We start from the raw sequence: 13,665 nt of genomic DNA on the forward strand, positions 1-13,665 counted from the left end.
TTTGATCTGAACACAGATTACATGTTTAACTTGAAAACTGTAAGCATTTCTTGAAAGAAACGGTGTCCTTTTTGTCAAACTGATTTTGTTTTGGCTCCAAGCAGACGTTGGTTTTGTGTTTCCATGCAAATAATAAATATTGCCATTCTAGCTGTCTGTCATTTAGAGTGTACTGAGCCATCACAGCTACTGCCACTACATGTGGGAAACACACACACAGCTCTGCTGGTATTTACAGACTCCCAAAGTCTGTTGCTCCCTCTGGTAATGTAAAATGTGCATGAAGAACAACAAATGTGGTAAAAGCCTTTTAAAGATTGCAGTTATATGAATCAGCAGTAGACCGGAAAACAGCAAATGTGCTGGTTATTACCTGAAACCACTGTGAACAGGTTTCGTGTTACTCGGAAGTAGGAGTCCCGTGGGTGTTTGAGGAGGAGATCCCTCTGTGTTCCAGAGGTGTCTCAGACAGGTGTGTTACCTCACCTGGTGCTGTGTTTACCTCAGATGGTAGGATTAGGAGGAAGCCATGTGGAAGATATGACTCTAATCCACTGTGCCTTTACTTGGCATTCAGACAAGGTTCTCCTTCCGCTCTCCTAAAGGTACAGCAACACCCTTAAGGAATATGAGTAAGGAATATGAGAAATAGCAACGGCATTTTCATGCTGTCAGAGAGTGTAATATCGCAATATTACAGACCACAGCGAAGCGGATTTACAGACGTTTGTGAGCACCGCATAAACACTGACTGTTGCCGTATCACGTATACAGTGCGTCCTCATGTGATGTTGGATGTATTGTGTAATCAGTGCAAGTCACCGCCCTTTAACTGTATTTTTCTGTTGTCTCAATCGAGAGCATATTCTATAATGATATTTCTTACATATTTAAGTAAAATAAAGAAGAGACACAATTAATGAGTAAAATGACATCAGGCCAGCTACACACTGAACCCCGTATATACTGTAATCTTCGACGAAGGCGAAAATACGTCACATGCAGCACAAACGTAACTTGTAAAAAAAAAATAAAAGGCTGCTGGTGCTATGACGGCTAAATATAGCCACACTTGGCAAACCAGTATACCATTGTTTATCCACACTCAGTGATTACATTGTTCTCAGTGTGAAGAGTTTTTTCTTTACTCTCAGACCAATCAACTAATCTAAATTTAAAAATGTGTTTAATCCGTTTACTTTACAGCAGTGTCAACACAGTTTCCTGTCTTAAAAAAGTCCCAAATCCACCCCTGAAAACGAATCCTTTTCTTGCGCCATAACAACCTACATCCCCTGAAAATGTCATCCTTTACTTTTTGAGTCATGCTGCACAGCCGTGGTAATAAATCAATGGAGGTTACAAAATCCTCACAAAAATATCCCCCAATCTTCACGGAACCAAACAGTGTAGTGTTAAAATGTAGATCTCCTGAAAGCTTCCAAAGATGTGATGTTACACAACTCTCTTGCTTTCACACAATCATTGATCTTTCTCTATTACCACTTTAGTTGCCAGCATAAATATGCAACAACAAACTTGCCCACACTCTGTTCATAACTTTTATAAAGACTGGCAAGGCAGAATTAAAGCACAACATTGTAGCCTTGATAGAGTTGCGTAAAAAAAGAAAAATTTAAATAAAAGAGGCTACAATTCATGCTACTGTGTGTTTTAGGTCTGAGGACTCGCTCTCGATGGCCCCTTCTATCACAGAGGGTATAAAGCAAAACTCTTATTTATCCAATGTGCTGATAATTAAGTCCTTCTCATTAGTGATATAATTGGAAATGTAATTAGCAATAGTAATTATTGCATTTAATACTGATTCTCTTTAGTTATCAGGCTCATTCACACTGCTAATTAGCACTCATAAGAATTTCATACTTTTGTCCCAATTCATTCAAACAGCGATAGAAGGAGTTGGGTTTTCAGGAGATGTCGTCTTTATTTTGAGGAGAAAATGTTTGTCACGGCACCTTTTTAAAGTTAACATGTTTCATCTGCCTGACCTTCACTGATCAAGCCACCACTTTTTCTTTCTGTGCTTTAACCAGCTGCGACCAAAATGTGACTTTCTCCCTTGGTCACACCTGGATGATGAAAGACGGAGTCAACATTTTTGATTTTCCCCGTCAGACCCAAACCTTCCCTACCTTGTCTGTCTGCATCGAGTTCTTATTTTCTGCATTCAAAATGTTCTCATGAGATCAAAAGATGAAATGCGTTGGTGACTTTGTAATTATTAAGGTGTAGAACAGTGACTTTGTTTCGAGAATAAAACATCGTATTTGTTTGATTATTTTTGGAGGTGCAAAGCTTCTGCATCTGTGTGACTTTGTGTGATTGCTTTGAAGAACAGTACGTTTGCGTCTAAACTGGTGTTTGCTGCATTTGTAGAAATGGCATCTTTTGCGCAATCTGGTCCAAAAAACACCCTCTGTGCTTTTAAATCTCTCATTTCAAAGAAACTGTGTGGTGGTAAACGGCTGTTTTATGTTTATCTACAGAAAATACATGGCAGTAGAGTGAGCATTGGCCAGAGCCGATAACAGCGGACTCAGCTGCAGCAGTGATTTTTCAACTCTAAGGTGAGTCTAACACTTTGCTTTGTTGTAGATGGTCGACCAATATTACTGTAAATGTAATAACACAGATTTCCAATAACAATGATGGTGAGTAGAAAAAAACAAACACACTGCTTTTTATAAACAGAGGCACCGAGAGACCAAGCTACGTTGTTTGTATCTCGTATACAAACAACGTAGCTTGGTTTCAGACAGCTTCTCTGCGTGGGGAAAAATAATTATCGGATCATTTACTTGACTTTCAGAAAACCCAAAATGCGGCCTTTAAGGTACAATACGTGTGATTGTGCTCCACACCTCTGCTTCCTGGAACAACTTAATTGTCTCAAACATGCATGCAAGTGCAACGCACGAGTCATGATACCCCAAGGCCTAGATTAATTAAGCTATGAAAACCCATGAGCAGGGAACATTCAGCAGGTGCCTGTTTGCCTTGGTATGGGACTTGTTTTTGGCGCTGGTGCAGTGGCTCATTATAAATCTATAATTAAGTTACAATTTTATTTTCCCTTTTTTTAAAACATACTGTCATAGGGGATCAACATGGCTTAAACTCTGATTCTGTTAAGTGCACTCTTGGCTATATTGCCATTGTATCCTCTGTTCTTTCCCAGGAATTATACTTTGACAAATATGTGAATGAGAGGCTGAGAGGGAGACTGTGTGGTTTCACTGACTCGGTCGGTGTTCCTGCCTTCAACATGCTGCTGAGACACATCCCGTACATCGTAATATCTCTTGATTTGTTCTCGATCCAAAACAAGCTCATTTGTGCCCCCCTCTCCCAATCACTGTATCTCAGTAAAAAAAACACACGTGGCACCCTCCAACTAGTCCCCAGAACGGCCACAGTTCACCTCATCCCATGTTGGGATGTTTTGGCAACGCCGAGTGAACGTGCTGAAGCGGCTCTCTCAGGGCAAAGTCTGCTATTTTGGAGTATGAGATGCTGGGCTGTGGGAGAGAATCCCCCAGCCTACAGGGTGATCAGACTGAATGAGAGTCACCACCACAAGAGCTCACAGTGTGGCCTGTGGAGGGACAGACCGGGCAGGAAATAGAGGTTAACAACATGGTTTCACATTAAACATTAAATCGAGGTTGAATGTTGAAGCCTTGTTACTTATTTTTTTGTGAAATCTGTGAAAGCGTGCGATATTTGTGGTTCAGTTCGGATGTTTTGTTTTAACTCAAAAATTAGTTTTTGCTGTGGGGGAAACCTGCAGCGCAGATGAGTTTGTGTTTTTGATATCCTGGGATTATTCCATTTTTTATTGTTGACTGTTGAAAAGCATTTGGTTTTCTTACAACTCCAAAGTGCAGAACAGTCTCAAACAAATGTGACATTACCTCCCAATGTTTCCCCAAATAAGACTTATCAACGCACACTTCAACGGTCTTGAAGCGGAGCAGCTAGTCAGCAAACGTGGCGATCGAACATTAAAGCACAGGTCTCACCATTTGGTTTTCACTGCTCAAGCCTTACTTGAGAATCTCACTCCTTTTCTTCATTCTTTCCCCCACTGTGCTTTACCCAGGGGTGAGACGCCTTCTACGTGTTGTAATAAGGGTAGCTGATATAATGAAGGTCATTGTAATCACAGCTAATGTGCCAAGGAGTCAAGACACTATAGCTTTATTTGCCAGTAAGGCCCGGCATTTGGTACCCATGGGGATCAGGCTGATAGTGTTATCTTTGCTAACCTGACTCTAATACAGGGCTTGCTCTGCTGTTTGTGTCAGCGTCGGTGCTGAACTTTTTCCCAGTGATCCCCTCCGTGTGTGGATGGCCGTGGATTGGGCTCCACTCGGCTCCATCCTGGTTAAATCCCATCCCTAGGTGTTTGGTCTCTCTTAGTTCACATACTGTATAAAGAGCGCTGTGCTCCCTCTCTGTCTGTCTGACTGCTCGGAAAACAGACGGGGGCTCCGCACGTAGGCTTCAAGTGAATGTACTTGACATAGAAACATTACATTGGCGTCTGCTGAGGACTGGCTCATAAGAGATGACCTCTAAATCTAATCCTGTCCCTCAGGATATGCAAATGTCCTCAGCTCAAATTTGATTTGTTTTTGTCAGTTCAGGACACAGCAGTTTGTTTACAACTGTCACCCAGCACAGTGTAAAAAATGGTTGGTGCACATAAGCGGTTGCACTTTACAAGATGTTTGACAACCGTGCTCGCCACATTCTTTTGATAGTGAGGTCCTTTTGTGAATTTGCCTTACACGTTTCATTGGTGTTTGTTTGTTTTTTTGTGGCAAAATCATGACATTATTAAAAGTAAACCTTTGATGTCACACTGCCTGATGACAGAAGTGAATAACTGACTTTAAAATCACAATTTTCTTTTTTTTTGGTTGGGGTTATTTGAACAATTTGTTAGTAGAATAATGACGAACATTACTTAGAAGAAGAGACCAGATGTCCGTTCTGCTGCCACAGTTTCACCGTTGTCTGTCGTTTTTCATTAATAAGATGTCTGACGAAGCCTTAATCAGGAACCCCAGAAGTCCATAAAATCAGAAACAAATCCATCTCTAGTGGCCATCCTCTGAAGGCCGAGAATTTGACAGCCGACTACCGTGTCTCTAATTTTTTCACACTTGCTTTTCCTAATGTGCTGCTTTTTGTAAGACACATCAAAGCCCGTTTTTTCCTATTCAGCTGAGCACCTCCCGGAAAAAAAAAAAAAGCGCTTCCCGTATCTAACCCCATGCAAGTCCCCTGGTTCCATCATTCAAAGTTCTTTGTGGCTTCCTGGAGGACCACGGTGAAATGATCTCTTTTGTTTCGCATCATTAGTTCCATCTGTTGTGCGAGCGGGCCTGTCTGTTCCGGAGCATGGCAACGTGATGGTCGCCAGGGGCGACTGGAGACGCTACCGTCCCAGTGGCTTGTTGCTCGACCTCCACCACCACCATTGCCTCGTCCGTGATCCCCATGACACTCTCACACATGCTTGACTGTTTTTACTTATTTATTCATACATCTGGGGAAAACAGAAGCTCACATATACATGACGGATGGTTCATTTATTTATTTTTTGATAGGGAAAAAAAACTTCATTGGGTGATATAATTGTTTTACTTTTATACACACCACTGATGTATTGTAAAGTTTTGTCGTGGATAAATGTACACAGATGAGCCATAACATTGACACAACTGGCTATAATAATGATTTTGTAAAATATTCAATCACATTAAGCTAATGCAGTTGAATGGAAATCACCCGATGTGTCGGTTTTGTGTTTTATGTCCACTCTGTGTTGAAAACCGACTTTAATAGGTCAGATTTGTGTACTTAATTAGTTGTATTTGTGAGTAAATGATGCGCCAAACAGATGTAACAATTTCTGTCAACAAGGAAATATTTTATTCATGATTTACATGAATGATAAATCTTCAGAAAATCTTAGCGCTGATGGGCATACACAATTTAACATCTGTCTTCCTCAGAATAATTAAACGCATAGCAGACCACTTGGGACCCAGTGTTGGATTTTTCCTTTTACTTTGCTTGATCTAATTACTTCTTTAAAAGCAAAGCATTCTCTTTAGGAGACTGGAGTGATGAACATCCCAACCATACGCTGCTTTTTAAAGGACAATTCATTCATTTAGCTTTAGCCTGAACTGTGCAAACCCCACCAAACCTGAGACGGAGAAATGTGGCCCCATGTTCTAATTATAATTTGCAATTCCCAAATTAATTTTTTCATAATATCTCCTGAGTGGATTGCTCTGGCCTTATCACCATAGTGTGAATGTACAGCACAAGGGCATCTGTGTGCATGTCAATGTGGAGATTACCAGATCATTTTCACCGAAGATGGAGCCATCAAAGGTCATAGCCATCCGAATGACCTAACCTTGCAATGTAACACCTGGGCGTAAAAGTGGACTCATCCTATCTACTGGGATGGATGTAATGTACCTCTAATGTATAAAGTGCGGAAATAAAATAAGAGTTATAGGTTGGTGGAGGAGGTACAGTGTGGGTTAGAGAATACTGTAACTCTATAGGTCGAAATAGCTGTGTTGGTATCACCCGAGGTGACAGGCTATTGCCAGAGTGCTATATTTGTTGGAACCATTATGAAATAAAGTCTGCGAAAAAGGGCAATACTCAGTTTGAATTGATTCCTGGAAAACACCAGAAGTGAATATGCTTTCATTTTGATGGTATTACTATGGATAAAATGTGTTGTGTCAGTTTCACCTCGCCATTACTTTTCTCCATTAAGGCAAAACCAACTGATTTTATTTTTACTCAGTCTATTTTCTGTGATAAAATGAAAATCTGAGAGCTTTATTAAGTCTGAGTGACACCCAAAGCTGAAAGCCAACAGGAAAATAAGTCATGTGGGATCTAGTTTCAGTTCATTTTTACGCAGTTCCCATCTCCTGATCAAATACTGCACTTTCCAGTAGGGGCCTAATGGGAGTGTCAAGTTCACAAAGGCCTTCTCTCTTCCTCTGACTCCATTACCTGATAACAGCTCTGGAACTGGCACTTATTTGCACAGAGCAGTTAAGCTTGGCTTGTACTGTGCACATTTGTACCAGGTTGTAATCGAAGCTTTATTGAGGCCATTTTTATTAATTTCTCGAAAATCTCCCCTGCATATGTTTCCAAGTTGCTATGGGCACCGGCCCATCTCATTTTCTTCACTTTGTGAGCGGCTTTTTATCCCGAAGCTTTTAAATGCTGCTCCCTTTTAAGCCAAACAAACATGACCACTGATTTCTTGGGTTCAGGGCCTTTCAAACAACCTTTCAATAAAACAAGCTCAGCTGTGAGACATACAGGATCTCTCATGCTGGGCAGCCCTGCTGAAAATGCCTTCCCCCCCTGTTTCAAAGCCATCAGCTTTTGGTTCCCCTCGGAGAGCCATTTATCCTGCAGGGCTTATTTAAACTTGTTAGGTGGGTCTTGCATTTTTTCTTCTTCTTTTCCATACCGTAGTTTGTGTGTGACATTTGGCAGCAGTTAGCAATTAGTATGAAACTAATTTTATCCAACCAAATATCACAGCTATAGGTGTGTTTCCTGGTTAATCGGTGACAGGTTTTGAAATTGTCTGCATGGTGCTGGGCAGACCACACCTGCCATGCCAGGCCACATGCCATGATGTGGTATTTGGATAGAATTTCATGATTCTTGTTTTATTGAATGCAGGAATTTGCAGTGCACCTTGTTAACTGCCCCTTGAAGCGCCCCAACTGGTCTGTCCGACTGCGTTACTTTTTTTGTACCGTCTGGGGAGGACAAGTATGCTTTTGCTGAGACATTATTGGACCATTAAATAGCAGCTCCTTCCACTCTTGAGCACTTTAAGTTCTGTCTAAATGCATCGGAATTACTTCCAGAGGGGGATGGTGCAAAAATTAAAAAAACTGTAAACCCTACTTATCCTCTTAATGATGTCTTGACATTATGAAAGTCGTCATTTTCATTCTCGAATGGATCGGCAGTGGAGCACCCCAGGGACTGAGGTCATCCCAACCTCCTTGTTCCAGTGAAAAAAAGTTAGTTTCTGTGAAATGAGGCGAGATGGTTTGTGTTAAAAGTTGATTATTTTTCACTGGGGGTGGAGGGAGTGCAACGCCACACACAATTATTATGGGGGCGGATTAGTTGGCAGGTATTTATGATTAGTTCTCTGCCCACTAATAGCTGTGGTTTTGAGAAACATTGTAAACATAACATTAACATTTTTGAATGAGTATGTTACATGTGAAGGCTGAATCCGTCACTGACAGACACCCATGGTCTCTTTTTTTTTTTTTCATGAATGGCCGCTGATTGTTTTTATATATTAAAACTTCGCTTCATCTAGTTTGTTATAAATGCAGTGTCTTTGGATTTCTGGCTGCGTTGTGAAATAACAATATTTCTCATGGGAGTGTACAAAACCATAATCCATCCATTGGTAAACTGGAGCATTAAACTATCAACACCCATCTATTATGGTGAGACGCATAGTCACATGAGTGAATCAGTGTTTAAAATTTAAAATTTGGATAAACAAGGGAATTTATTACGTTGAGATTTGGTCTGTTAAAGCTAATGGAGCTATCCAGTTGTGGAAAATGTCCATTTCAGCAAGATGCGATCAGTATTGTAATTGTTTCAATTCAAGATATGGATATTTGAGCTATAAGGGCCTTTTTGTGTGTATCCCCCCAAAAGTCAACAGTTTTAAGGCTCCTCGGGCCACAGCATATGAACATGAATAATGACTTAACTTTAAACACAAGTTGTCTTCAGACAATCTAAAAGATCATGTGTTTTGGAAATGAATGAGGGATAGTATCGGCACATAGTATTTCTATTTACATAATATAACGTCTTCATTTTTTTTTTGTTCTTTTAATTCCAGCACCTTTGGGCTGCCTACAAGCTCACATCAAGCAACTGAGGTGTAGTCAGTGATATACATGACATGCGTCTCTAAGGGCCCTTTGATTTGTATAATATCCTTCAGACAAGGTCATAGCAGTGCCTACGTCTTTGAAGATAGAGGAAAGAGAACATGTTCCCCCCTTCATTGTGCCTGTGGAATAGAACAAACGTGAGATCACGGTGTCGAGGGGCTTCCACTCTTCAAAGCTGATATGAATCAGACATGAAACATTTTAGATAAAGTGATAGTTATCTTGATTCCCGGTGCCGTCCGTTGAGTAGACACGGTGCAGCATGGGGAAGTCGAATAGCTGCGTTTTAGTGTGAAATCCTTGGGAAATGTATCCATCTGGTGTATGAATAATTTAGACTGCTCAAGTTGGTTCCTGTTGCTGTTGTGTTTGTGCTCAGCTTTCTCTCTCAGCTCAGCAGCACCACCTCCCACCCTCCCTCCTTGACATTACTCCTGAGGCTTGTTTGTGATGCTTAAAGAGATGTTGGGCCACATGAGGAATCATGGGGAGGAGAGACTCACTTTTCTTCACTACTGTGCTTTTTTTCCCCCGCTCTTTCCTTCTGGCTTTCCCGGACGAACAAAAACCTTGCATAAGAGCTTCACATCCTCTGAGTCCATCACACACACACACACACAATTGCACACGACATGTAGAGTTGAAGATTGAAAGCTTGGATTCAATCATTTCAATCGGATTGTTTTGTGTACATTAAACATTGCGATCTGAACTAAACCCTAGCATGAAAAACATTTAACACCGAGCGTATAGAAGGAGAAACGTTTGCATTACCGTAATTATGCAATGGTTTGTGCTATCGGAAAAATTCCAACGGTTTCTGAAAGCTGAGAAGTTTCAAGTCAAAGTCAACATGTGGTTATTGCAGTAATTTCTCTCGCCAGAGAGCAGAGAGTTGGAAAAAAGCCTGTACATAGTTGCCATTTTTTGGCCTGTTTTTGGACATTGAGACATGTGTTTTGTACTATTTAAATGTTCAAATTTAACACGCAAAATCTGCGTACAACTACAGTGTTTTTTCTAAATAAAAGTGTTTCTACATTTTAAATTGTTAAAACAGTATTTTAACATGCAGCAAATTCAATAGTGAAAGTTATTCTGGTGAGGCTCGGGTGGTGGTGGCGGCAGCGTTGTGACGCAGCATTGGTGACGCAAGAAATGAGTGAGGTAGCAGTGATATTTAAGTGGCTGTGATTGTAGTGTGATTTGTAGAATGCGGTCATCTGCGGTCTGTCAGCTGATTACAGCTGGCGTATGACTACTCTGTCCGAGGCTGAATTTCACGTTGCATTTATAAATGCACTGTATTGCAGTTGAAAGCGATTAGAGTTGGTGGAAGTTTGTCGCACACACACACACACACACACACACACAGAATCAGAGAATCACGCTTGTACTTTAAATCTCGTCCCAACCACACACATTGAAAAACATCACTCTTAAACTTTAAACATTTAAAAAAAGAAAGAAGACGCGTTGGTGGACAGATCCACTAATATATGAGAAAAGCTTCACTGATTAATGTGTTGTAAAAATGCAAACATGCTCAGGTTATGTTGTGTCCTCTAGTGTAATCCAGTCCCTGTATTTAAAGGAACCAGTCAAGATGAGAGGGGTGGCATTGAGTGCGAGTGAGGGAGAGGGAGAGGGAGAGGGAGGGAGAGAGAGAAGGAGGGAGAAGGAGGGAGGGGGCTGTGACAGGCCCTTGGAATCTCAACCTCTCTCTCTCCTGGCGCCCGCACTAATCAACCCCTGTAATTTATGCAGAAAATATGATTTATATTTAATTTCACTACACTTGCATTGTTAATTTGAGATGTAATTAACGCGTCGCCACGGCAACTAATTTCTCAATGCCGTAAATTATCACCGCCTTTTCATCAAAATTCAGTTACTTTGGCTCCTGTGCGCAGTGTTGTGATGCAATTAGGTTACCAGGGCAACCCCAAAGTGTTAATTTTCTTTTGTTATATTGCAGCAAGGCAGAAGTTTTTGTACCACAAGTCATATTCACTTTTTTGGCTAACAAAGAACTTTGGTTTCCTTTTTCTTACTCGGGCTAAAATGAGACAGCGGAGGGCGTTAAATGCTGCCTATGTGGAACACAAGTACTGCTCTTCCCAACACTTGTTCTGTTTACTGTTGTGAAATCAGCTGATTTATTGCTGATAATTCTCTGCCATCGCGAGTAAAAGTGTCTTAAAGATGTCCTTTGAAACGGGCATATTTGTCAAAGGGAATCTACGTAAGTGAGAAATGTGTTCATTGTTCAAATTTGAGAGAGCTCGGTCTCCCTCCCTCTCTGCAGCCTTCCCCTCTCCTCACACTCACGCTCTGTCTAATACATGCAAACGCACTCACACCACAGCACATTTTCAGAGCTCACACTTCTTTTATTCCCCAAACAGTGACTGTGAAATGACTCAATATTTTAATCAACTGTATCTAATTTGCACTCCAGCAGTAGATAGGGCCACATGTGTGCTGTTGTTGCCCTGGCTGGCACTGAGTATGCCCACCGGATGCTCTGAGCCGCCCTGGTTCGCCGCACTTGCCAGTCTCTGTTGCCTACTCGTCCCGTCCATCTCCAGTCCACCCCCTTAGCTAGTCTTCAGTGGAAACATCAGGTCATTGGCTGCTAAGCTCTGGTTAACTGCAAAGGTAATTAAATTTGTAAGCATCCTTTTTGAATCTTTTTAGCCTCTTCGGTAATCCCTGCAGGCATTACAGCATTTTTGAAACTACAGCTCTGTTTTGACACCCTGGCAGAAAGGGGCCAACTCCCAGTGACCAGACAGGTTCACAACAGCTGAAGCTGTGAGACAGAGACAGATTCACTGCCATGATTTTGGCTTCATGCAAAGGCACAAATGTCTGGAAAATTGTTGCTTATTTCAAACAACAAACGTGTCGGGCAGATAAAAAACCAAATCCTTGGTCAACACTCATTTTACGTGCAATGATTTGCCTCATTTGTGTTGCAGACGAGAGCTTGAAGTAGAGAATTCCCTTTTATATGTTAAAATAGTCTCTGCTGACGTGAAACAACTGTTTGACATTATTTGCAGAGACTGTAATGTAAGAGGATTCAGCATTATGCTGTCTGTGGATGAGAACCATGGGAAGAACCTAGGCAGGGTACCTGTATTCACAAATGCATATATTTTATAAAACACTTTTCTCTGATTTAAAGCATTATCAAATACAAAGGGAGTGACATTGGTTTCTGTGTAGATTGCGTAGCAGTTATTTGATTGTAATTGGAACCTCCGGTGCTTTGATCCCTTCCTGTCTGATCTTTTAACTGTAGATTAACACTACCTCAGAGTTAAAAACAAGCAGACACTTGTCTTATTCTCTGCACCTATGGTGACGACTAGGAATTATGTGGAAGCCCTTAAAACCGAAAATGTGTTCAGAGTAGAGAGGCAGCGTCTTCTGGATAGCATAAACAGCAGCGCCCTGTGATCCGGACAGAGTTCACTGCAGCATTAATGTCGTTCATAACAAATTCATCAGTGGTGTCGAACTTTGTCTAAATAATAATTAGAAGCCACAATGAGGCTGAACTAACTAAACAAAAGCACTGTAATAGGACATCAAACCTGTCTGCTTTGTCTGGTAAATCTCGCTTGATTAGAACAACATAGTCAAAATATCCTTGTTATTGCCCTGATGGAGAAAAGTGCAGTGAGTGTGAGGAAAGGTCATCAAGGAAGTTTTTTATGTAACTCCCTCTGTAAAAGCACTAAGTTGATTAGACTTGTTTATTTATTCAGGTCCAAAAGAGTATTTGCTTTTGTCGCATTTATTCCCTTTTTGCCAGCACAAGGGGCCTTGGAAGACGAGTTACCAAGGAACACAAAATTTTAATTAGTGTATTTTAATCATTCAGGCTTTTCAAGCTAATCCACAGACCCCTGAGAATTCCCAAGATGCAGCTCTGCGCTGCTTTACCATTTATTGTTGAGTCTATTATAATTACTGTTAGCAGGTGGGGGCAGGGAGACGTTTATTATGTTTTTCCATCTTTATTATAATTACTAGAAAAAATGAAAGGATGCTGTTTCATTAAGTTTAGAGATGATGCCATTTTCCCCTTGTTTTTCCCCTCAATCTCCTTCCTGCTTTTGTTCCATAATGCTATTGTACTGGCTTTCATTCCAGGGCTTTCATACGTTGCACAGCTTTATGAGGGAAAAGAAACAACAAAAAGAAACAGATCTGGTATAAAGAACAGAAGAGGCTAAAGATGGTCTTAAAGAACTCAATTTCACAGACAGTTTTCCTCTCTGTCTCTCTCTCTCTCCCTCTCTCTCTTTTTAACCTCCAAACATTAAACATTGCTTGGAGAATAAAGTTGAGGCATCCTCTGAAAAACAGCTGTTTAATAGAGTTGGATTGGGATCAGAAAAGAAATGCAGAAAGCCACTAATCAGTAATGAAAGATAAGAGGACTGCAGTAAATCTTTAAGCCCAATGATTTTGGTGCTCTGCAGGGATTTTAGCATGTTCCAGAATTTTTTTTTTTTTAATGTTTGGCTGTTTGTTTAAATACTATTTTGCAGCTTCCTCTTTACTTCCCAAATGTGGGTCACTAACATATCTGAAACAATGGTTTTATTTAATTGTA

General features: G+C 40.8%; 1 protein-coding gene across 1 annotated transcript in view; it reads left to right on the forward strand.

Annotated features, from left to right (window-relative positions):
• lg11h1orf127 (linkage group 11 C1orf127 homolog) overlaps positions 1–2,715 on the forward strand; it is a 74,366-nt gene extending 71,651 nt beyond the window's left edge. Inside the window, exon 11 of the mRNA XM_044037315.1 lies at positions 2,511–2,715. Coding sequence (XP_043893250.1) covers positions 2,511–2,527 — 17 coding nt within the window. The 3' untranslated portion in view covers positions 2,528–2,715. The remainder of the gene's footprint in view (positions 1–2,510) is intronic.
• Positions 2,716–13,665: the final 10,950 nt, after the last annotated feature.

Source organism: Solea senegalensis, linkage group LG11 (genome assembly GCF_019176455.1).
Source record: "Solea senegalensis isolate Sse05_10M linkage group LG11, IFAPA_SoseM_1, whole genome shotgun sequence".
Taxonomy (NCBI): Eukaryota; Metazoa; Chordata; class Actinopteri; order Pleuronectiformes; family Soleidae; genus Solea; species Solea senegalensis.